Source organism: Polyodon spathula, chromosome 18 (assembly GCF_017654505.1).
Source record: "Polyodon spathula isolate WHYD16114869_AA chromosome 18, ASM1765450v1, whole genome shotgun sequence".
In the NCBI taxonomy this organism is placed as follows: domain Eukaryota; kingdom Metazoa; phylum Chordata; class Actinopteri; order Acipenseriformes; family Polyodontidae; genus Polyodon; species Polyodon spathula.
Genome location: NC_054551.1, coordinates 34,363,155 through 34,389,497, shown reverse-complemented (window position 1 = coordinate 34,389,497; position 26,343 = coordinate 34,363,155). Strand labels below are relative to the sequence as shown.

At 40.0% G+C, this 26,343-nt stretch overlaps 1 protein-coding gene across 3 annotated transcripts; it reads right to left on the bottom strand.

Moving 5' to 3' along the window:
• Positions 1-1,123: 1,123 nt before the first annotated feature.
• LOC121331259 (protein O-linked-mannose beta-1,2-N-acetylglucosaminyltransferase 1-like) lies at positions 1,124-12,493 on the bottom strand. 3 transcript variants are annotated; one of them, XM_041278530.1, is made up of 22 exons: positions 12,379-12,493; positions 11,540-11,775; positions 10,860-11,097; positions 10,425-10,540; positions 10,134-10,199; positions 9,772-9,885; positions 9,097-9,214; positions 8,754-8,852; positions 8,389-8,516; positions 8,071-8,141; positions 7,866-7,941; positions 7,468-7,551; positions 7,264-7,305; positions 6,836-6,894; positions 6,337-6,409; positions 5,947-6,075; positions 5,545-5,670; positions 4,991-5,055; positions 4,629-4,673; positions 4,381-4,516; positions 3,712-3,821; positions 1,124-3,089 (listed from the first exon to the last, which is right to left on the bottom strand). In XM_041278530.1, exons 2-22 carry the CDS (start codon positions 11,657-11,659, stop codon positions 3,008-3,010), a joined length of 2,097 nt encoding a protein of 698 aa, XP_041134464.1. In that variant the 5' UTR covers positions 11,660-11,775; positions 12,379-12,493; the 3' UTR covers positions 1,124-3,007. The 3 variants fall into 3 exon arrangements, with proteins under 3 accessions (XP_041134464.1, XP_041134466.1, XP_041134465.1); XM_041278532.1 differs by having other exon boundaries at positions 10,860-10,959; XM_041278531.1 differs by having other exon boundaries at positions 11,540-11,720.
• Between the last annotated feature and the right edge of the window lie 13,850 nt (positions 12,494-26,343).

Here is a 26,343-nt window from a genome sequence, read left to right as displayed (position 1 = left end):
AGGGAGGAAGTTCATGGCTACAGGCCCTCAGCTTTTTTAAAAATAGGGATCACCATCACAACCAAGATGATAAGCCATTTCAAACGCGCTTTAATAATTCAGTTGCTCAGTCAGCCTAGTGGGCATTCAAAGAAGAAACGGCAGAATCCATTCTGAAAAAAACATAAACCGATCCTTTGTTCTCTATATGTTTAAGAAAGCCTTGTAAAACTGCAACCCGATCAGATAGCATCACATCTTGATAAACTTACACTACTCGTGACTTCTCTGCACAGGGAGCAGTATTGCCTCTACTGCAACAGCTTCACTCCCTTCCCAGTCGATCAGACAATAAAACGGATGCAATGAGAAGGGGGGTCCTGGTTTAATCTCCCCGAAGGCTGCTATGTTGCAATGGAGATTGCTCTCCAGAGGAGGGCACCGGGTTACTGCACCTCCTGTTCTAAACAGCCTGCAATGTGATAAAGGGGAATGTAAGAAAAATGACAAATTTCTTTAAAACTCCAGGTAATCTCTGTACCATTGTTAAATAAACTACTTCCAGAACTAGTATTTAAAACCCCAACTTAAACAGCAGACTTGTAAACATCCAATTCCCCTGTGCTAGACAGATGGTAAATAAGTAAGAAAATCTTAAGAAATGAAGAAAATATACTGCAGGCTATTTTCAACTGAGTATCCCCAATAGACTCTTTGTTGAATACATTAAAAGTCATACAGCAAAATTAAATCCAGTAAGGTGTACTACTAAAAACAATTAGTTTTCCAGTCAATGGCAAATAAATGCACCCAGCAGCTTGTGAAAGACTACCCTGGTTCAATACTTTTCCACTAAGTCCTGGGTAAACAGTACCACTAAACATACAGCACTCCTGCATTATACTACAGTAAGAACCTGCACCAATTTGTAATAAACATCTGTGTGTGTGTGTAATTTTTTATTTATATAAATAAAAACCTTTCGTGTACATCCAATATTGTATAAAATGTAAAAATAGTTTTTGCACATTGCAATTATACCTCCTTTCAAACCTGTATCAGCTGAACAGAGCAGTGGAGAATATTTTACTACCTGTTGAACCGTTACATTCAATTCATAAATCATACAAAAAACACAAGCTGCAAAAAAAAAAAAGGTTTATTTATGCCAACATAAGCTACACGATGCAGTGGACAACAGTAATTCATATAAAAACTGTACAATTACAAATGGCTTTGAGACAGCAGTGATGGAAACAGAAAGCACAAATTAAATGGTAGGTGGCAGCATGTTCCTCAAGACAGTCCTGTACTTGAACACCGTTTCTGCAACGAAAACATGTGCAGACACTCACCAATATATTTCACCCTTAGAAGGAGTTTACTTTGGGTATTAATATTTTTTAATTCATTCATTGATATGAGAATATACTACCCATCCATCTAAATATATATATATATATATATATATATATATATATATATATATATATATATATATATATATATATATATATATATATATATATAATAAAATGTTTTGAAGCTAAAAAGTCCTTAGAAATCTAAAGAGGATGCCGGCTTATTTCCTTCACCATTGAGTGCATCAATATCCAACAGTTAAATGGTCTTCTTCACAGTACAAAAGTAACAGGAAATACTTATGGATAAATAAATTGAACAGTTAACATGAAATGCAGTTGAGCATGATCAGTTTGAGGCAATACTATAAAACATAAAACGACTGGATTCAAGCTACTACCAAAACTTTTACATTAACAGAATAAAACAAAAAAAGAAACAATTTCCACAAAAATTGTGCCATGAACACAAGTTAAAAAGAAAAGATAATTCGAATTTAAAATACATATTGCACACATCAGATCACAAAATCAGGCAATTTAGCCTGTTTATCACTGCTCCTGCGCTTTGTTCCTTGATGAAGTTAATAAAGCCACACTGAAACTGTCCCTCATAGTGGCAGGGTGGCAGTTGAGTTAAATAAATATATAAGTTACATTTTAAATACAACAAAACAAGAGGAAAACAAGATTCTGTAGGTAATATTCAGACCTAATGAGCTAGTCTGGGTTTACATTAAAAACAAACATGCCATTGCAGACGAACTAATGCGAGTCAATAAAAAAACAGCACATCATCCGAGGGAGAGTCTGCTAGGTGTCAGATCACTAGCATATTTTCATTCATGCCTCTAACAGTCATGCCAATGCTCTCCGTATGCCAGTCATGCAGTGCAAACGCCAGCGCCCCGGATGACAGGAAAACATTCTTCCAAGTGGCTTTTAAAACACTCAGTTTGCAGGTTAGCTGTCACGGATTGGTACGCCACTGAAGTCTTGAAGGAAGGAGAGCTTTTCTTGTTTTGAAATTAACACTGCTGACAAACACTTCTGAAAAGCAATGCCGAGTAGAGTAGGGGTTTCTGCGCACCCCCACCCCTAACTGAAGCACACTGAACAACACAGTCTGGAGTGAAGCTTTAAATAATCCCCCCCCCCCAAAAAAAAAAAAAAAAAACAAGCACAATGGCTTCTATTTGCATGGTTTAACAGTGCCCAGGCTCCCTTGAATGTATACATGTGCGTGTTCACAGACCTCATTTCCCTGTATTTATTTAATATATGCTGGAATGTTAATTGGTCAATAAACCACTCCTGGGTGAAATACACGAGCCGGATTAATCAAATTAAGGAGCGGTACAATTCACATCTGCCATGGTTTAGGTACTGGAATACCAATGGATCCCTCTTTCCAGGCTTCTCAGGGAGACGTATGCCAGTACATACTTTTAACAACAACAACAAAAATAACACATCAGCCATTAAGAAAAAAAAAAGTTCTACGAAAACCCCATGTCGTTAAAGGGTTTGTATGTAAAACATTTCAGTTTTCATTCTCTTTTGCCCCGTGCTCCGAGCGTACTCACCGCTGGTTGCCAGGCCGGGTTAGTGGTTGCCGTGGCTGCACAGCGGCTATCATGTCACACACAGACGCTCACACCTGGAGATCACGTCTGTTCAGGAGCTGCTCCTTCCTCCTTCGGAGGGGGCTCCAAGTGAATCGGGGTCACCTGTGCGGGCTTCTTTATTCTAAAAAAAAAACATTTACATGCACTGTCAATGCAAAAATGAGAGCCAGGCATAAGACGTTATTGTTTTTGTAAAAGAAAATAAAACAAGTTTCAACTGGTACAAGTTAATCATTATCTTACATCTACAAAACATTGAAACCCAAGCATGAAATTGCACAAGACAGGCACGGGCAATTACTGTTCAGGCAGTGCCATCTAGAGGTTAAAGCAGAGATCTTGTGTGCACTGAAAAGCAATGAAGATTTAAAATCTGTAGTAGACCAACTACTGCAGGTCTTTTTAAACCCCCCTTCTTATTTACAGGACTATACAAACCAGTAAGCTACTTTCAAATACTGCAATGCAAAAAAACAGCCCAAACCACTCTGAAGGAAGTCACCTTAAGATGTGAAGTGTCCCACTGTTTAGTGTTTAAGTGGGGACTTCTGTAGGCAGGTAGGTTTGTTTGTTGTTTTGTTCCCCACAACCACAGCAGCAGCAGCATCACAAAGTGATACATACACATCAATTTATCCGTAGAGATCAGCCAATCCTCTTCAAGTACTACATTTCAGCCTCTAAGCTGCTCAGAGCAGCACAACTTAAGACTCTCCCAGACAAGCTGTCTGCCTGTTACTTACGAGTAGGGAGACACCGGAGATCCAACAACGAGAATGTGGTTTTTCTTCCTGAAGAGACGCCACAGTCCCTTGTGGTTCCCTCGGACATCTAGATCCCAGACGTGGAGGCACTGAAGCAGGGAAGACAAGACAGATGAAGAGGTGAGTGCTGCCCATGTACAGGGGAAGGGACTATTCTCTGCCATCCACTTCAGAGATACAATCAGAATCAGAAGCCTCAACCCCACTGAAACCGCTTACAGCAGAGGTCTCTGATGAGTGTGGAAACAACACAAATGGAGTTACAGTAATTCTCCCGAATACTGTCAAGAACAGCTAAGCAATCCGATGAGAAACCCAGATCTTTCCATAAAAAAAAATGAGAAACCCAGATCTTTCCATAACATTTGTATCATGTTTACTAAACATAAAGGTTTATTGTGTAGCCACATATCTTAGAATATCTTAATGCACATCACAGGGCTAAATCTTATCCTTTTAAGAGTTCTGTTTCAGAAGCTTTCGGCATTGTGGGCTTAACCTATACTGAACGCACGAGACAGCTCTCTTAAGATTTCAAGGTATATAAACAAAACACATATAAACAAAACAATGCACCGCAAACCAAATCGTGTCTTGACAATTGAGACCATGCAGTCTTTCTGCCCCGGCGCTCAGCGAGGGCCCTACCTTGGCCAGCTCAGTCCAAGCAGTGCTGTCAGCCTCTTGTTCCATTTTAATATACATGATGTAGGTTTTGCCCTCCGTGTCTGGAATGAAGGAGTCCTCACACGGGTTCTTACTGTGATCCAGCAGCTCCGCTTCACTGAGACAAAACAGATCATACATAAAGCAGGCCATTACAGCATGGATGGAAGAAAAGTCGCATGCAGGGGACATAACGCCCATGCCTTTGGAATAGGGATGCTCATACTCACCCTAGCAGCCTCTGAATTTCTGTCTCATAGGCATCATTTTTCAAACTTCACAAAGGAAAAAATATCCAGCATTAATTCACCTTTCATTTTAAGTTTGATGACATATATAAAGACTGCACCATACAGTAAACTCACTCTTTGAGATCACATCTATTAAGATCACTGCTTAATGGACCATCTCTCTCCGTTTGGAAGCTCATTCTCTCTCTACTCTAATAAGGCCCCCAGCACTCCATTAAGACCACTTAACTCTCTTTAGCGGTCATGGTAGATTAGCCAAGTGCTCAGATGGCTCTTCCCTGAATAATCGCTTCATTTTTTTCATGCGCATTAGTTAAATAAAAAAGCTGCTGCATATTTACCTGTCAACCTTCTTGAACTGAACATTAGGAACTGTGTTCAACTTATGCTTCTTAAAATACACTTCCTAAAAGAAAGAAAGAGAAAGGCATACATTTATACAAACGTTAGTATTTTGGATTCCAGCCATGCTGGGTGAAGCTGCACCATCTAGCCCCACTGGAACACAGTTTTAATATACTGAGGTTACTGCTGGTTTAGCAGGCCTGGTTAGCACTAATCTTGGTCTAACTTACCTAAGTTAACATTGTAAATAGTCCTAACTAGGTCTGTGAGACTAGCAGTTAACAGTACTACAAACATGGCTTTCCTACAGATCAGCCACACACAAGGGATGACAATGAGACTCCTATTGCATAGCAGTTTGACCCATTCCTGGTTGTGCTATGAATTTAATAAGGCACACCTGAGCGTGTTACCTATACGCTGGGGATAATCAAGCACATATCACAAATCTGGATTGGGTGAAACTGCTATGCAATACGAGTCTTATTTCCATCGCTGCACACAGTTCTGCACAGTCTCGTACAACAGAAGTATAAAATGGGATTCTCACATGGAAGTATCCGTTCATGTTCAGACCAATAATGCCAAAGTGGTAAGATCTGGACACGTCGGGAATGACGCACTCCCGGTCCTTTCTCTGTTCAGGCATTCGCATCCACATATCCCAGTCCCACAGCTACACAGGGAAGAAATAAACAAGACAACAGCATTAGGCAATCAAATCAAAAACAGATTCGGGGAACAATGAAGAATGAGTGTGTCTCGGCAACCCTATCCACTATCTACAGTATTTTATTATCTTATATCACAAGCTTCTTTTAATAAGGGTGTGTTTGTGGTGGAGAAAATATTAATGGAAGAACTCTTGCATGTTATGTAACGTGTGCTTTGTTATCGGTGCTCACTATTTAGTGTGGTGTAAACCCTCAATACAACAGACATGCTTAACTACCTTTTCCGGCGTTGGCCATTTGGGCTCCAGCTCATCCTTGTAAAGGCTCTTCTTTAGGACCCAGCCCAGCCCAGGCATGCTCTCCACACGGTACAGGAGGGCCGGGTCCTCTGCGGTGTGCTCATAGCCCTGCAGACAGCACAGAGAGAGTTAGATGCTTCTCAAAGGGATTGGTTAAGGATGTTTAACATTATAATAATACACTCCATTCATGTGCGGCTGTATTAGAGCAGTTATATGTGGCAAAGTGCAGGGGGTTAAATCGCAGCCACAAACAATGCAGCAATAGGGACTGAAGAGGGTTTTTTTTGCCAACTGGGCTGAACAAGACCACCACCCGTCCTCAGCAGTCAATATCAACATAAACAGCTGCATCGGCTCATCACCCACCTGATCATTCCAGGCTGAAATACAGTACAGGCTCTCATCTTCTTCAAGTAAATGAACCGTCTGACTCAGAAAACTGAAAACATGAAGTAACAAATAAATAAAATGAATATCTGAGGCTCTAGCAGATATTTAACACTCAAATTTGAATTGAATTATTGTTCATATATTTATTATGAATAGACAATATGAGAAGCTGTTAAGGATGATAATCCTCAGTGTTTGCCCATCTGGTTCCACGCAGAGCAGTCAAGATCATTCCGGTACAGTACGGGTCCTAAATCCCCTCCCCAGTGCCACGTAATATCATTGACAATTGGCTTTGTTCAGTGCCACATACATATCATTGATGATTGACTGTGTTCAGTGCCCTTGCTTTCAGCTGAGGACACAAAATGTCGTCTTTCTCATTCAATCAGACATAATCGAGTATGAATGAGTAACAGTCACCTTGTTAGCATTATACTGTGCGGAAAGACAATATTAAAGTGAACTGGTTTACCTGAAAAAGTCAACAGAGATATCCAGGTCCTCCTCCAAGACGATTGCAAACTGTGCATCCTAAAAACGCAAGCACAGGTTCCCAGAGAGAGAAACGCAAGCACACGTTCCCCGAGAAAAGCGAGCACACGCTCCCAGAGAAACGCGAGCACACGCTCCCAGAGAAACGCGAGCACACTTTCCCTAATAGGTGAAAGTGCAAGGTTCTTTTTACTGGATAACAAATGAAACTGAAACAGAACCAAAGAACACAGCTAGGTGCCCCGTGCAAAGGCACATTACATCAGCGGTCACGAGTGATGGATAGCGTTACATTTTAATTAAAAATATGAAGTCTGCATCTCAAATGGTTCATGATAAGGTATGAGGAGCTGTTAAAACACCAATTCAGAATTACCCACTTACCCACGGCTACACTGCTATACTCACCGGATGCAAGTTGAAAGTGGCAGTCAGGCTGGCCTTGTAGTGCTGTTGGCATGTGACAAAATAACCATGCAGGAAATTAGAAAGAGAGCAATATAAACAAATGTCATTAAAATGCAAAGGCATGCCAGCAGTCATCTTAGCGGAAGATAAATAACTAGCACTAAATAAACAAATGAATAAGATGGTTGAGCTGCCCCAGTGTACCTGGGACACCCTGGCGTTTTTAATGCTGATTGGAGTGTGCTGAACCCCCTTCAGACCAAAGAGCTCCACGACGTCCATAGGCTCCTGCGAAAACCATTCAAAAACAGAGTTCATTTTCTACACTGCACTTCAGCTCAAACAAACCCAGTTCCAGTATGTAATCTCATTCCTGATTAAACACATACGCTTTAACACTGAGCAATGGAAAGGGGTGTCAGAGCAGGTTGGTCTTATTGCATTTTGCAGAGTTGGTAAAAGGTTTTACTCTCCTATACGATTTTAAGGGCGCTCCCCTGACCTTCTCGTACAGTCTGCGATGCACAACCCAAGAGGCGTGGAAAGTAAAAGCCAAGTAATAAGAGATCTATCTACAAGACGTGTTGCTTTGGTTTTCTTACCTCATAGTATCCATCTATAAATACGGTGATCATGTGGGGATTCACTCCCTGGGCAGACAGCAAGGACCGCAGCATTCTAAGAACAGTAGCAACATGGTTAAAACAGCAGCGGTCAGGGTTCACACTTGAACCATCAACTGTGCCACATATTAAAAAAATATATACTGGCATAGTAAAGTGTTTTTAATTGTTATTGATTTCTCACCTGTACAGGTAGTTGGGTCTATTTCCAGCAATAACAGCCACAGGAACATCATACACTTTATTTTCTGATAGCTGGAAAAAAAAGATCTATGATTTAAACAGTAAGCAGATCCCCTACTTGCCGTATTATACAATGCAAGGCACTGGCAATTCTTGTTTTATGATCAAACCCCAATGGATGTCACTGCGTCTTCAACGAACATCAATTTCAAAATGATTGTGGGATTCCTTCCTCTTGTAATCCAGTATGAAAACCCTAGCCCGTTGCATCCCCCCAAAGCACGCACAAGGACAAGAGAAGCACTCTGGAAAAGCTTACTGGGTCTGGGTTGAATTCGATGGGGGCAGGGTCCTTGCAGCTGCAGATACTGCCATAGCCCTCCACCTTACTGCAGAAAATCTTCCTGCGTCGATTCATCTCGGTATCGGGCCAAAGACACTCGGCATCTTTCAAAACAAGCAATAAAAACAAACATCAGGGGTTTATATTAATGACCCAAACAGTGGTATTTAGTGATATGAACAGGAATGCATTTACGTATCACTGGATCACTCTAGACCTCCCAGGGGTGACAACTGGCCATCTACAGGATAGATCTTTCTTCATCTTTGAGCTGCTGAACTTTGAGGTATGGGTTTAGAAACTACTGTTGAAGTCCCCTTTTCAAAATTGTCCCCATTTACCTTCGGATGCTGTTAACTGCACCTCTGTCTTCAGCAACACTGGGTCACCCCACGTGGACAGCGCTGGAGACTTTGAGTGTTTCTCCCCATAAACTCGGCCTGAAAAAGACAAGAAATTCAGAGTTGCTTTAATTTGTTTTGGCCTGTAAAGTAACCATGCAAGTGTGTGCATATTAGGGGGGTGCTGATACTCGTAATTGGAATTACCTATAAGAAGTTTTGATCAGCAGGTATTCATTAAATCAATTAATGTGTTGATTTCAAACAAGAAAAGCTATCCTTCCCTGTGGAGAACATCACAGTGGAGATGTGGGAACTTCACAGTGAGGCTGTGGGAACTCACCTCCTTTCTTCACCACCAGGGTCCACATGTCTCTCCAACTCAGCGACAGGGACACCTGACTGCCTAGCTCCTTCAGCAGGGTCTTTGCTGCTTCTTTCAGATGGAAGGAGCCCTCATCCTGCAGGGGTATCATAACAGGCAAGACACTTACAAAGAACCCAAGGAAAGAAGACAAAACTGGCAGCCAATGCCTTCATCAGTGCCATGAGTCCGAAACGTTTGTGTGCTTCTAAATACTTACCTTTAGAAACTAGAACAGAAAATCAGTAATGGAAATGAAGAAACGTTCGGACAAGGTCTTTCTACCAGGCTTACAAAAAAAATAATAATAATAATAATAATAATAATAATAATAATAATAATAATAATAATAATAATAATAATAATATTTGGTATGAAGATGTCTCTGGCACCATCTAGTGCTCAAATATTATTCCACTTTTAGGGATTCAGCAAGCTAAGATCCCCGTCACAATTCAGGGATGGAAATAAGACTTCTCACATAGCAGTTTCATCCACTGCAGCTTTTACTATAAGCCTGATTAGCAACAAGCTCAGGTGAGTCTTAATAAATTCATAGTAAAACCAGGAAAGGATCAAACCGCTCTGAAAGGCTATGGAGAAGGAGCAGCTGAGTAAGGGGTGATCAGTGAAGCACAGGAAGCTGTTGCCTACCTTGACAGTAAAGATCAGGACCCTCCCACGCGTCACCATGTTCAAAAAGAGGACCATAGCTTCATCTTCATGGGGCGAGTAGGTATCAAAAATACGCTTCGCCATCACGTGACCCTGGTGACACGGAAGGAAAGACATTTTCTCAGATCGTGCATCTCTGACAACCAACCGTGAAATGTGATTAATCTCAGGGCAGTGATCTGAACAGGGCTCCTATTCCATAGCGGTTTGATCCATTTCTGGTTTTACTACTATACACACTGTGAGTAATCAAACTTGTAATAAAACCTGGAATGGGAGAAACTGCTACCAACAGGAGTCATATTTGCACCCCTGCTGCGCACAATGAAGGAAATGCTCACGGTCGCCTGGTTGAGCACGATGACATGGATCCCTCTTCCTTGTTCTCGCATCTCATCCTCCAGAACCTAAAGAGAGGAAATACTAGCAATGTCGTTTCATTTACTTAAATACAGCTCACACTACGGATTGTATAATATAATTCCTGGCAGAATCATCATCATAACACACCAAAAACAGTAAATCGTTTTCTACTGTTCAACTTAGGAACGTTATATATACACATAAATGTGTAGTCAGTGAATACGTCACTTCTTTGTCCTGCCAACAGCCATTTAAATGAGTTCGCTCACAGTGGTGCCGTCCACGGCCACGTGGACCTTGGAGCGGCTGGAATAGACCTCGATATCCAGGACCTTCCTCCCACTCTGTGGTCTCCGAGGGGTCTCCATGTTGGGCAGAGCCTCGTCTGATCAGAGAGACAGAGTGCAGGTCAGCGAGCGCTGAAGAACAGCTCAGAGCAAATAACCCTTTCATGCACATGGGGATGGATACAACAAGCCTACTCTGCTCTTTATATGGGGACGTATGGAAGACAAATTTTCAATACAAAATATACTTATTGTGTGTCCAAAACTACTTCAAATGGTTTTTTAAAAATATATATTTTCAATATTTCATGCATGAAAAGGTTAAGCAAATTCAGTGTCCATAATAATAATAATAATAATAATAATAATAATAATAATAATAATAGGAAGTTGCGCCGGTATGTTACCAGCACTCACCGTACTCCTGAGCCGCCTCCTCGATCGCTGCTCTCCGCGTATCCAGAATGAGCTTAATGTTCACAATCACCGTCACCAGCAAGAACAGCACCGCGCCTGTCTGAGGGGCAAGGAAGGGCACACAGAGAAGCAATACATACATCGCCAGCAAGAACAGCACCGCGCCTGTCTGAGGGGCAAGGAAGGGCACACAGAGAAGCAATACATACATCGCCAGCAAGAACAGCACCGCGCCTGTCTGAGGGGCAAGGAAGGGCACACAGAGAAGCAATAAATACTAACAAGAGGCAACACAGCCACAGAGAACCTCTCAGAGACATTTAATGCCCTCTTACCTGAACCCCTCCCCCAGTGACCCCCCCCCCCCATATTTACTGTGCTACCCGGTACAGCAGAGTCTGTCCCTTGTCGCGAGACGAGACGAGACAAGGTTAAAGCCCTATAATCTAGAACACGGACAAGCCCATCTCTTTTGCATTGCGGTTAGGACGCTCGCTTGCGGTGCACGGTTCGTGCCCAGCCTCTGCCCTGTTACATGAGCTCCACTCAAGCCCAGTAGTTTTAAATGAGTTTAATGAATCCCCCCCCCCCCCCCCCCCCCCCCAATGTCTATTTCTTGCGCTACGCAAGCCACAGATTCTCTGGTAACTGGTAGGTTTGATGCAACCAGACACACTTACCTGACAGAATCGGCGAACAGCTCTCTGGTTGGTGAGCTTGTATTTCCAGGTGAGGTAGAGGCTGCGCTGCTGTCGAGGAATGAAAGGCTTGGCCCGGGGGTTCGGTTTCCAGGACTGCATGACCGGCAGGAAGGCAGGGAGGCAGAGCTCGTGAGGGGAACCCGTTTCTTGGGTAGCGGAACTAGATGAAATGCAGTGCAGGTTGATTACATTTTCCAAGCATTCATGTTCAGGACCTTTAAAAATAAATAAATAATTAAACCTGTTTATTTTATTACCACTTTTCTACAATGCTATGTGTGTGTGTGTGTGTGTGTGTGTGTGTGTAATATATATATATTACACACACACACACACACACACACACACACACACACACACACACACACACACACACACACACATGAATGGTTTTGCTGAGATAGAACACTCCATATAGCAAAATAAAAAATAAAATTAAAAAAAAAGAATCGCCTTTGACATGCGGTAATTAATCCTCATATAATGTATAGTACGCCCTCAAAACTGTTCGCGAACCTACACGATCAATAGTTTTGCATCATGACCAGACAGTGCATTGGATCATTGCATTTTAGCGGTGTTAGTAGCTGGATAACAGTAAAAAAGAAAACATTTGAAAAAGTCTAACACCGCCCACAGCATTATGCATTCACCATGCAGAACCTGGGTTCAGTTTGCATTGTATTAAAGGCTACAATGTTGAAAGTGACTGGCAATGTAACGAATGAGTAGTCACACGTGAACTGAGAATTTATTCCAGAATATAATATCTGCTGCTCGTAAGTAAACCCAATCCAGTGTCTGATGACTTTGCTTACCCCGTCGCCGCAGTGCAGTCGCTACGTGCTTGTCGCAGATTGTTCTTTGGCTACAGCTGTTTTTTTTTTCATTCTTTTATCCAAGGAAACGCCAAATGCAAGCGACTCCTACAGACTTCCGGCGCCACAAAAAAAAAAAAAAAAAAAAAAAAAAAAAACATGCATTGGGATGGCCCTTAAAGGGGAACGTCACCTTAAATGTAGTTTGTATTTAAAAGTTATAAGTGATGTGTCGTTTCTCTGACGACGTACGCTTTTTGCCCCCTCTCTTTTTTTAAAAAATACACCCATTTAACACAATGTAACCCTTTTCCAAACATATCCAGTATATCTACCAGCAAAAACCTGGACAGGAATGGATTGCTGAAATTACTGGGAATAAACCATATGTAAAGAACAATACCTGACCACACCACAAGATGGCAGCAGAGCGATAATTTAGTTCTCCATTGCTGTCATGGAAACCCACTTCTTACTGCCTTAACCGGGCAGTATTATTATTATTATTATTATTATTATTATTATTATTATTATTATTATTATTATTATTTTTATTATATGATTTAACAGAGTAGTCTGTAATTCTGATAATTCCCAATATGTGGGTGTTGTGCAATTGCTAGACTGAGTATTGAACAATGGACACCAAAAACAACCAAGATGGCGCAAGTTGTATGTATATATGTATGTATGTATGTATGCATGCATGTATTATCAGGAGACAATCAGTAACTATTTATTATCCCTCAGTAAAACAAGTAGTGAACTCATGGTAAAGCATTGTAAGTATTGTAAAGCATGCAGAATTATGATTAAGCATGTTTGTTTTTTTTTTTAAATGAGAAAGCATGGTAAGCAATGCAAATATAGTTTACTATGGGAAAGCATGGGAAAACATGCATGCTTTAACCGTAAGAGTGACCAAAAAAAAAAAAAACTAGGGACCCTTACAACATGCAAAGAGCTCCCTGTCGTCTCACTACCCTTACAACATGCAAAGAGCTCCCTGTCATCTCACTACCCTTACAACATGCAAAGAGCTCCCTGTCGTCTCACTACCCTTACAACATGCAAAGAGCTCCTTGTTGTCTCACTACCCTTACAACATGCAAAGAGCTCCCTGTCGTCTCACTACCCTTACAACATGCAAAGAGCTCCCTGTCGTCTCACTACCCTTACAACATGCAAAGAGCTCCCTGTCGTCTCACTGCAGCATGCTGATATGTGCTATATTTTCAGTGTGACTGCCAACCCCTCCTGACGATGGGAATTCAGGCATATCAGTCTCCTGCCCTGACCACCAATCTCAGTCCTCAGCTTTAATGATGAAAATCCATCAAGCTGATGGGAGAGATTGGAACTGATTTCCTATCTCTTCAAATCTCTTCAATCTCTCTCCCCAGCATCGGGCGCCTTAGCAAACACAAATAGTGTCTCGAATCTTATTTTGCCTGTAATTAATCTGCGCATGTTCCAGATTTGAAATGGAAACTAAAATACAAAGACTGCCAAAATATGTATCTGTTTATTTACCTGATCTATCAGCAAAAAGTTGGATGTGGTACCTGCATTCTTTGTAATGGCTTCTCCTAAACCGTGCAAACCCATGTAAATGGTTCTCTGTGTTGCCAGTGGTTTTATTAAGTAAAGTCTGCTTCAGTGGGTTTGTATAAACACAGGTGATAGACAAAGTCACACAAATCTATTATAAGAGAACACATTGTCAATTAGATTGTCTTTACAGTTCCAGCTGGCAATTCTACTTTGATCCCCTGCTACTGCAGACACACAATAGCCTTGAAATGCATGCGTTAGATCTTCTTCGAGGCATGGTGGGTTTTATGACACCGATCTCAGAGAAATATTCTTTTAGGTCCTCTGGGCATTGTGTTACTGGGGAATTGAAGATCAGTAACAGAGGTCAGTTACTGAGTTGTGAGTGATGTGCCAACCCGGACTGATAAATACTGTCACAGTTAATGTGATGAGCTGTATTGATTGTCTCTGAGATTCAGCAGCAGAAAAAAAAAAATCCAGTAGGCCTGCTGTCTATATTTACCAAGACTGGAAGGATTTGAGAGTACAACATTTTAGTCTGATCTTATTTGCGGTCGTTTATTTGACCGCATTTCTGGTAAGAGTGTACGATCAATGCAACCCTTGTACTCCATGACAATAAAGTGCTCAAGTAAGGGTGTTTGTATCCTGTGGTTGATGCAGGAGATGGGGGTGGGGTGAAACATGCCAAACGTTTTGAGATGCAGGTGTTTGCATTTTGTAGATGTAGATTAGAAGCGCTTGCACACGACTGTGAGACTCGTTCTACATGCTTTGTTTCCTTCTTCTTTTCCTCTTGTCAATGAACTAGAATGACACACTCCTGGGTTTATGAAAAACTGTTTTCAGTGGGGTTTATATCAATATTGAACAATTTCTAAAGGGAAATAGAAACTGTTTTGGTACGGCAATGGCAGACACAGCTGAAATATGTGAGCCTCTGATGTGAACCTGGAATGTGGCCATGAATAATACGCCAGCTTGCCGAGGAATTCGTTTTGCTTTTACGTTGTGATCTTAGAGGAGTTAGCTCAGCTCAAGTATACTGGAGGGGAATGTATACATACTTTACTTGAAGAACAAAACAACAACACATTTAAGTTCCAAGTGTGAGGAAATTCCTTTCCCTAAATCTTTGATCAGCTTGTTTCCTTATTCTTTACTATTTCAACAGCTGGCTGATCAAAGCAGACCAAGACCAAACCGAAAACAATACCAAATAAATCTGAACAACAGGAAGAATACTTGGTAACACTTAACATGTTATTATGCATAGTTGCAATGCACTTAATGTGTGCATCTTTTTGCACAATCTACGTAAGTATACAATTGTATCAGAAAAGGTTATGGTTAGGGTAAACGTTAGGGTTATATCATGCAAAAAGATTAAGAACATTGTAATTATGTGTAAGTACACATGCATTTACTAAGTAACTACTATGTAAATAAACAGTAATTTGAGATGCTTCATATTAAGTGTTTGCCCATTTATCACCAAATTGTGCATGGTCCAGCTAAGTGATGTGTGGCTGGAGCCCTGCTCTTCGCTACTCTTTGTTTGCATTGTGGCACACAGGCATCAGAGATCCGGAAAGGTAAGAAACAGCACATCTTAAAAGTATTGTTATGACATATGGACGTGGTACTGGATCTTTCAGGAAGAGCTCAGATTTGTGATTCACAGGCAAGCTCAGCGCTCCTTAGTTCTGATTTATGTGCTGAGTAATGAAGTGGAGGTGCCTGTGTGGGAGATACTGTGAATCAGGAAACTGATAGAGAGAGATGGGCTGAAGAATGAGACAAAGGTTGAGAGATGTCCCCATGTCTCCCTGAGTGTGTGGGAAGACTCACACCATCAGCACAGTGCTTTAGAAAACCAGCATTTGAGAGAACTGCAATTCTACTTAGTGTTGTTGTTGTTGTTGTCTTTTCTTAAAACTACTCAGCACACCCACGTTCCTCGTGAAGAAGTTGTGTCAATTCTCAATTTCCCTAGGCTTGCATTTCTGATATTAAGAATATCAAAATGTACTCTGGTTGATATCTGTCCTAACTCGCTCTCCACATTCATTTTCAACTATGCTCCTCTGATCCTAGTTTCTTGAAGCACTGGCTTGCGTTTTCACCATAGTTCCAACTTAAATGTGACAATATAGACAAGGTCCTCACAATACAGCCATGCACTGCATGTAGCCTCTTAGGATCCCAAAGTTACTTTAACCAGCCTGCAATTCTGAAGCATCTGTGACCTGCAGTGCACCTGAGAGGCTTTAGACAAGATGTGCCTGCAGAAAGTCGCTGGTCAACGTGCTGAGTGCCCAAGAACTGAACCTATACAGCATAGCTCTCAACAGCCTAGAAACTTATTTAAATCCCATGTTCTCTTGTTGAAGGAAATCGTTTCATTTATTTTTGGGAAGAGCTTGACTTGACATTTAAAAATTAATTAGGCTGGAATTAATTAAAAATTAATTAGGCCAGAGCAAAGCCTGTAACTGACCTGTATTGTGGAGAGGCAGTGAGGATTTTTATTTTATTTTATACTTTATAATTATTATTTTTTTAATCAGTATTACTCAGTCAAATATCTCCCTTTGGGGAATCATATTTGGAAGCCGTGTAGAGTTTGGAGAAAAAGATAGACTTAAGGTACATTGAATAATACTTTATCAGAATGGCAGATGGAGCATGTATTATTTCTGATATAGTGCCAGTGCTTGGTTTCAATAGAAATACTTGATTAAAATAAGCTGTTACAATAGCAAGAAAAGGCAGACAGCTGCTTTGAGTACTAAGAACCAATGAAAACATTGGAGTTGAAGTTCTTGCTGCAGCTGGGTACTGCTGATAAGAACTGTTTTAATTGAAGATTTAAGTGAAACAGACTCTTTGGACGAGGCTCAAGGGAATCATTCAGATTCCTCACTCCAAATGGAATTGCTACTTTGGAGCAAATTAACTTACCATCCACTGGTTGAGTCTTAGGCTATACTGCGAAAGGTCCGGCACTGGTGCCCATGCAAACTGTATATAATAATCATTTATATATCATTATATATATATATATATATATATATATATATATAGATATATATATATATATGCAACTGTGCATCTGTTTAAAGGCGTGGCAGCGTTATCAGGATGTATTGTGATTAAGATGATTACAGATATGTTTGGCTAAATGACTGGGGCTGCATAACTCAAAGTTAATCCCAGCCACAGAGTTTAAAGGAATATAATATGTAATGGATCTTTTATATAATACAACAAAATAATAGAATGAGGGAATCACAATGATGTATGCATAGAAATGTACGGCAAGTAAAATATACACTTAAAACTTCCGAAAGGTATTAGATAGATAGATAGATAGATAGATAGATAGATAGATAGATAGATAGATAGATAGATAGATAGAGATAGTCAAAACAGGAGTTTTTAGTTGAGCAGTATTTAAAAAAAAACAAGAACAAAAGATGGTATCACTTTGCATTAAAGCTTCTAATTACTATTCATGTACATAGTAACGTAGTAAATGCACATGCACTTACACATAATTACAATCTTAGTAACTCTAAACCTAACCCTAACCATTTCTGATACAATTGCGTATTTACATATACAAGTGCAATAAGAGTTCCACATTAAGTACATTGTAACTATGCATAATAGCATTGTAATTATGTATAAGTACACATGTAGTTACTAAGTAACTACTGTGTAAATACACAGTAATTAGAGGAAAAGTATTAATTCAAGCTTGAGTTTTCAAATGTTTAATTCTGTTTTAGTCCTGAAGGCATATCAGTCCGCAAATGTGTTTACTGCTCAGCAGAGAATGTACTCTCAGCCTTGCAATAAGAAAACTGCTGTCTTGTTCTTTTTCCAAGCTACAAGCATTACATTATCCTCAGTAGGAAGAGTCATCTGAGACATTTTGCAGTAAAGAAATAAATCCATTAATATATAAAAGCTGGAGAATGAAAGTAATTCCAGTGCATTAGTTAGCAGACCTGGCAGAAACCCTCAATTAAAGTCAGTGGTACGTAAATACTGGGTTAGAAAAAAACAAAAAAACAACAGGGGCCTTGATGCAGATGGTTTGAACATTTTACACTAAATCAGGAAAAAACAGGAGTCATCTATCAAGACTCCTTCAATAGCCTCTCTCAATAGTGACACCATGAAAGTAATAATGAATGCCTGCAGCCTCTGCCTGTGTTTGGTTGAACACTCCCTTACAAAAAAACAGGCACTTAATAAGAGACATATGGTCAGCAAGCTTTAATAGCAAGAGGAGTGTCCTTAGAGACATTGCAACAGCAAACTCCCCTCAATTCACAGAATAAAAACATACAGCACTATCCATACAGTGCATTACACCATGGTAGGCATCAGTTCTGCATATACTATCAAGTGAGATTGTCTCTAAAAACCCCCGATGCAATTGTTTCTAATACCCCTGATGCAATCTCTAATTTGGCTACTATGTGACAAGCACTTATTATTTTTAAGTTCTGATGCATATTTAACAGAGCGGAAGCTGGGCGCGACCCAGTGCCCTTGAACACCGCAAGCGAGCGTCTTAACAACAAGGCAAAAGAGCAGGGGACAGGAGAGGATCCATAACAGTAGTGTGTCACACAGCACTGCCCGTTACAAAGACACACATGTATCATACTGTGCATTCATCCCAGGAGTGCTGTAGTGAAGTGCTGAAGAGAGTCGCACAGATCATGATGTGTTTGATTGAGGAGGGTCTTGATTGTGGTGTGGTGGAGGTGTAGTGGTGATGGAGGGTAATTATTCTTCCCCTATGGGAGATGGCTGTAAAGGGGGGTGAGTTGGAGGTTGAATGTGGAATGCACATTCCTTAGTGGTGCGATCACTGATAATTTACAGTACCAGATAATTACAGGAAATACTACAACTGTGCTGGCCAGGGGTCAGGAAGGCCCCCAGTATTCAGTAACTATAAGAAATGGGTCCTGTAAAAAAAAAGATACATAAAAGATACAACAAAAATGAATATGGTATCTACTTGTGAAATATTTTAAGACCATTTGAAATATTAGCAAGTTGGATTTCATGTTAGCATTTAAATTTCTTTTTTCATCTGTCTGCTTAGCCAATGAAACTAGACAATAATTTCAACAGGGTCCACTTTGGAGTGGAAAGTTTAAGCTGTTTTCAAGCTGGGGCAGCAGAATGACATCAGTACACTGGTTTCAATTAAGAGATCACTAGAACTTACCACTCCCCCTGAAACCAAGCCCTCTGGACTGCTTCACTGCAGTAGCACTCCCGTGGCAGGACTTTGCTTTCTAGAATAGCTCTGGAATGGGGGATTGTTGAGCCATAACAGTGCCCGGACTAAGGGACTTAGATCCTAGAAGCCTTTTTAACCTCTTGCCATGCCATTCATTTAAACACTTGGTTTTGGCCAAGCAATGACTTTGTTCTAATTAGGTGCAAGTAGGTTCAAGAAACTGACTGGTTGAATGAACTCATTTTGCACTCAAGGGTAGGATTCTCACCTGCTTCGTCTGCAGCTTCTTCACATTCAACCCTAGCTTCAAGACTGGTATTCAGAAGGCACTGGTATTCCCAGAATGCCAATATGTTAGAATAATATTGACTGTGTTTTACTGTCTGTGGCCTGTGGTGCAGGCTGTACAATAAACTCAAACGGAATTCATAACTCCTATTCATAACTATATATAGCAACCATAATGGCATTGTTGTGCATTGTTTATGCTGGGGTGAGGAGATATGAGCATGTGTCCTGGAGGTCTATTTTAGTGATAGAAATACTGTCAGCTTGTAAGACTGGCATCCTAACTATGCTTTAGTGTTGTATTTAGTGGTGTAATAAAGGGGTATTTAAATTACCTTGGAGGGAAAACACCAAGATTAATATTTTTTAATAGCGTTTTAGGGTGGTGGTCTTTAAATCTGCCACTATTTTGACCATTTGAGACCATAATACTTTTATTTATATATTCCTGTTTTTTTTTTTTTTTCATGCAAGCATTGTGGAATATCTTGCCATGTTCCGTGTGATTTTAATACTTCAGCAGTTTCTCAGAGTGCAGTGTGAGGTGCTTCTCTTTCCCATAAAAGCATTGCCACTATAATTGAATACAAAACCCAATAAAATAACTATAAAGTTATAATAAGACTATTAAAATGCTTCAAGCACATTGAGCTCCACTACATCACCTATAGCCATCACACGCACACACACACACACACACACACACACACACACACACACACACACACACACACACACACACACACACACACGCACACACACACACACACACGCACACACACACGCATGTGCTCAGTCTCACAGTCGCTCTCACACACACACAGACAGTAACTGTGGAATAAAATAACTGGGCTGCACACCTTATATCCCTAAAGTAGACAAATCTAAATGTAAAACTAAATTGCCAAAATGGTTTAATAGATCAATTAAAAAAAAATATTCAGTGAAAAAAGACACTTTACAGAGCATTAAAAAAGGACCAAAAAGAAAGTACGCAGAAAGAGTACACAGAACTGCAAACGCAAGTCAAAAAGGAAGTTAGAAAGGCCAAGAGAGAAATAGAAATGAACATTGCTAAGGGAGCTAAAACCAATTCCAAAATGTTTTTCCAATATTACAACAGCAAGCGAACATTCAAAGAGGAGATTAAATGTTTAAGAGATACAAATGGCAAAATCGTAGATGAAGAAAAAAATAGCAAATATATTAAATGATTACTTTTCACAAGTTTTTACAAAGGAAGATACTGACAACATGCCCCACATGTCATCCAGTTCCTATCCAGTTTTAAATAACTTTAGCATAACTGAGGCAGAAGTGTTAAAGGGACTAGGAGCTCTTAAAATAAACAAATCCCCTGGGCCGGATGAGATCCTCCCAGTAGTACTCAAAGAAATGAAAGAAGTAATTTACAAACCGCTAACCAAGATCATGCAGCAGTCTCTTGACACAGGGGTGGTACCGACAGACTGGAAAATTGCAAAAGTAATACCGATCCACAAAAAGGGAAACAAAACTGAACCAGGTAACTACAGACCAGTAAGCCTGACTTCTATTATATGCAAACTTAAGGAAACTATAATAAGATCCAAAATGGAAAATTACCTATATGGTAACAGGGTCCTGGGAGACAGTCAACATGGTTTTAGGAAAGGGAGATCGTGTCTAACTAACTTGCTTGATTTTTTTGAGGATGCAACATCGATAATGGATAACTGCAAAGCATATGACATGGTTTATTTAGATTTCCAGAAAGCTTTTGACAAAGTCCCGCACAAAAGATTAATTCTCAAACTGAACGCAGTTGGGATTCAAGGAAACACATGTACATGGATTAGGGAGTGGTTAACATGTAGAAAACAGAAAGTACTGATTAGAGGAAAAACCTCAGAATGGAGTGTGGTAACCAGTGGTGTACCACAGGGATCAGTATTAGGTCCTCTGCTATTCCTAATCTACATTAATGATTTAGATTCTGGTATAGTAAGCAAACTTGTTAAATTTGCAGATGACACAAAAGTAGGAGAAGTGGCAAACACTGTTGCAGCAGCAAAGGTCATTCAAAATGATCTAGACAAGATTCAGAACTGGGCAGACACATGGCAAATGACATTTAATAGAGAAAAGTGTAAGGTACTGCACGCAGGAAATAAAAATGTACATTATAAATATCATATGGGAGATACTGAAATTGGAGAAGGAATCTATGAAAAAGACCTAGGAGTTTTTGTTGACTCAGAAATGTCTTCATCTAGACAATGTGGGGAAGCTATAAAAAAGACTAACAAGATGCTTGGATACATTGTGAAAAGTGTTGAATTTAAATCAAGGGAAGTAATGTTAAAACTGTACAATGCACTAGTAAGACCTCATCTTGAATATTGTGTGCAGTTCTGGTCACCTCGCTATAAAAAAGATATTGCTGCTCTAGAAAGAGTGCAAAGAAGAGCGACCAGAATTATTCCGGGCTTAAAAGGCATGTCATATGCAGAAAGGCTAAAATAATTGAATCTGTTCAGTCTTGGACAAAGAAGACTACGTGGTGACCTAATTCAAGCATTCCAAATTCTAAAAGGTATTGACAGTGTCGACCCAAGGGACTTTTTCAGCCTGAAAAAAGAAACAAGGACCAGGGGTCACAAATGGAGATTAGATAAAGGGGCATTCATAACAGAAAATAGGAGGCACTTTTTTACACAGAGAATTGTGAGGGTCTGGAATCAACTCCCTAGTAATGTTGTTGAAGCTGACACCCTGGGATCCTTCAAGAAGCTGCTTGATGAGATTTTGGGATCAATAAGCTACTAACAACCAAACGAGCAAGATGGGCCGAATGGCCTCCTCTCGTTTGTAAACTTTCTTATGTTCTTATGTTCTTATGTTCTGTCACCATGCATTGGTGCATTGGTGCAATGTTATGCTGACTCATGATTCTGCTGACAGCCCCAATTAAAGTTAAAGTGTCCTAAATCATGTTCTCTCAGAAATTGAAAAGCGAACGATTCTGCTTTGCCGTGTGAGTGTCTTAGACTGCATTATGAGCATCAACAATTTCCTCAAAGCCTCCACTAGTGTTTTCTACTATTATAACAACCTTGACTTGTGTAAAGAAGGAAACACATTGCGTGAAATAGCATCACCGATTTTCAAGGTGTGGTATCCGAAGCATAATCAACAAGTACAGAGAAACATCATCAGTAATTGAGAGAAGGCCCAAAAAGTTGTCTAACAAGGATGAGCAATACTTGAAGATAATATCCTTAAGGAACAGAAAGAAGACAAGCGTTGAATTGACAACAGAGCTGGCAGAAGGCACAGGTGTTTTTCCTTCTTTATGAAGTCAAGGTTGGTATAATAGTAGAAACACTAGTGGAGGCTTTGAGGAAATTATTGATGCTCATAATGCATCAAAGTAGAAAAATGCAACATAACTAAGACTTTTGCACAGCAGTGTGTGTGCGTATATATATATATATATATATATATATATATATATATATATATATATATATATATATATATATATATATATATTCCTTTCTATTTAAACCTTCAGGCATCCTGGCACTGAGTTTATGTATCCATGTATTTTGTTTTAGTCTTCTATATTGTACATTGTCTAATTCATTTTTTTTTTCTAAAACTAGGAATGGCATTAAAACAGCCCATACTGCCTAAAGCTTCTCCCTTCTTTTATTTGTGAAAGAACAAAGTGTTCCAGCACAAGTATCACAAAGACAGATCTTACTGTTTTATTATTTTTGCTTGCGTTTTTCCGTGGACTCTGGAATCGGACGATTTCTGCCAGTTTCTTTTGGCGTGGAAATGAAATTCCTCATCTCTGCTATGGTTTCAGTTTCATTGCAGTTAATATTACACATCTCTCTTTTTTTTGTCTATCAGATTACTGTCTCATTTATTAAATCATTCTCCAGGCTAGTGTCATAATGCACTCGGTGTTGTATGTCTGTCAGCTTTATTATGGCACATATCCGCTTGCATGACAATGTCATGGAGCATTAGCCTGGCTGAAGATGTTGATGTCACCAGGTATTATTACTTCTATACAGACTTCTCCTGGAGAAAAAATCACAGGACTGGCGTTTGACAATGGCACTGGAACAATTTTTAAAGTGGGGTTTCTGAAAGCCATTGAACAAAACTGTGTTAAACAAAAACCCTTATATATGATGAATAGACAGTGAACAAAAACCCTTGTATGTGATGGAAGCCGTGCAAAGCCAAAGGGGTGCTGCCACACCCCCAGCACCCCTGGATCCAGCGCCCTTGGCTTTTGAGACCGGCTTCAGACACGGTTCAGACATGCAATGGCTTTACTGAAGATAACAGTTTTTTCCAGCTGCTACAAAAAGAAAGATTGAAATCCAAGTTTAGACTAATAACTGAAGCGCACTGCTCCTATGACATGCTGTATCCATTATGAATGTATAAAATCTTATTCCTTATTCCTAACATCTAGAGCTCGTTGGAGTTTTTGACTTTTAAACAAAGAGTTGTTCTAACTGCAGTGTACACATGTCATTTGCACAGATTCCCATTATTGTGAATTAACCGACATTTCTAGTGTCTTTCGACATGATCATATTATATAAGGACTGCAAGCAGCTTGGGTTTGGTGTCTGAGGTTTGGTTATTGTCTACAGTCCTTCCGGAAATAAATAATTGGGATCTGTGAATGTTGTGCGTAACCTGAGTGCACACTAGATTTGTTAGCATGCTTGTACATTCCACACAAAGATAACTATAATGCTTGTAACAATCTTGCTATTGCGTGAAGGTTATTATTGGTTGCTACAATTTTTCACGCACATAACCACAAAATCAAGTCAAAAAGATTTCGATTCTAAAAATTAGCAAGCTGCAATAAAAAACATACATGTGTGTTACATGAATACTGCATTAGCACAATCTGAAAACAGACTCGGTGTTCTGCCTTCCTGCTCCAGCAGAGGATTGCTGATTAAGTGGTAAAGCTTTTTAAATTACACTCAGTTGAATGGAAACAGTTGAACCAGCATGCCTTGCATTGCCAGGGTTTGGGGATGTTTTGTTTGTGATTGATATCTGTGATACACCTGATACAGTCCTTGGAGAAACAGTTGGAGGCAGGAAAGTTTGTTTTTCTTATATCTTTTTTTGCCCCAAATATTCTGAAAGCCAGTGTAACACACAAGGCAGATCTTTTAATCAAAAGGCTATTTGAGGACACTGTGTGTGTGTGTGTGGGTGCGTGCGTGTGTGTGTGTGTGTGTGTGTGTGTGTGTGTGTGTGTGTGTGTGTGTGTGTGTGTGCGCGCGTGTGTATTATGTGTGTGTGTCAGTGTATGTGTGTGTATCAATGTGTGTGTCAGTGTGTGGGTGTGTGTGTGGGTGTGTGCCGCACAGTGCATGTCAGACACGGCCACACCACACCCACACACACACACACTCCACAGTGTGTGTGTGTGGAGCGTGTATATTGGTAACACCACACACAGTCACATACACACACATCAGTTAGTGTGTGTCAGTGTGTGTGTGTGTGTGTGTGTGTGTGTGTGTTTTTGTCACACGGCTTATTCCTCAAGTACAGCTTAAACTGGAAATACAGGATCCCATTCATAAAGATTGATCTCAGGAGGTATTTAAATAGTGTTTTAATAACATTCTGTGTGTGTGAAACTCTAAACTGTTTTTAAAGGATCCAAGAGCAGTTTCGTGAATTTCACTTAAAAAAACAACATTCTTTAAATAAAGCCTCATGAGCATGGTCCACAATCTTACGATATATACTATATACTTGAAGTGTACTGCCCATTAACGCCAATGTTAGGGTGTCCATGACGTAGAACACTGCAAATCTATTTCTGGTGTAATTGCATCACATCCCCATTGGAGCCTACAGAATTAGCAGAACCTACACTTAGAACTTCAATGAGTTCAATGACAAACAATTCAAAACATTCAAACCACAACAGAATCTACATAAACATGTTTACATCAGCTTTCCATCTGGATTTTATTTACATTTATTGACTGCCTTTGCGCACATTTCGTTCACTGGCCTGACACAACAAATAACGTGTGAGAAATACACTCGATTAGATGTAGCCACCAAACACTTATAAAGACATGTGATAACTATATATATACCTGGTACTGCTAAAACAAAACACACAGTGATAAGTAGTAATACACCTAGAGAATTATAGAAAATGGATACAATTGAAAAAGCCTTTATTACAATTAAACATTTTTGAGAGCTAAATGATACCCTGCTGTTAGACTGATTCTGCATCTGGTAATGTAATATAAAACTATTAAGAAACTATTCAAGTGTACCAAAGAGTTCTGAGGATGCCTGCTTTATTTTTCCTTTAATAAAGCAGCGTGCGGTTTGATTTGAGCAGAGGACTGCAGAATCCCATTCAGGGCCCCTGTTAAACTCATTACTGGCTCAGGCTCATTCCATTTCAATCAGTGGCTTTGAACAGTGTGGTCACTTTCCAAAGGCAGCCCTGTGCGCATATCACTTATATTAACAGGCGATAACATCTGTACAATTACAATTAGAAAAAAAAACAAAGCATGGGTGAGTGGAGAAAAGTCTTGAAATGCCTCTTCTAAGTTTGAGGCTGAAGTTTGTTCTGGAGCGGAACTGGAAGCAAAATACTGTGTGACACGGGTATCACTCCCCCTTGTCATCAAGGCCTCATTTAAACAATTGTGAATTATATGAACTATCTGAAGACACGATTTGGAAGTGTTCTGCACCAGCTGAATATACCCTTGCATCTGCCACCAAAGAAACATATTTTTACCCTCAACAACTGAGCATTTTGTTAAGGT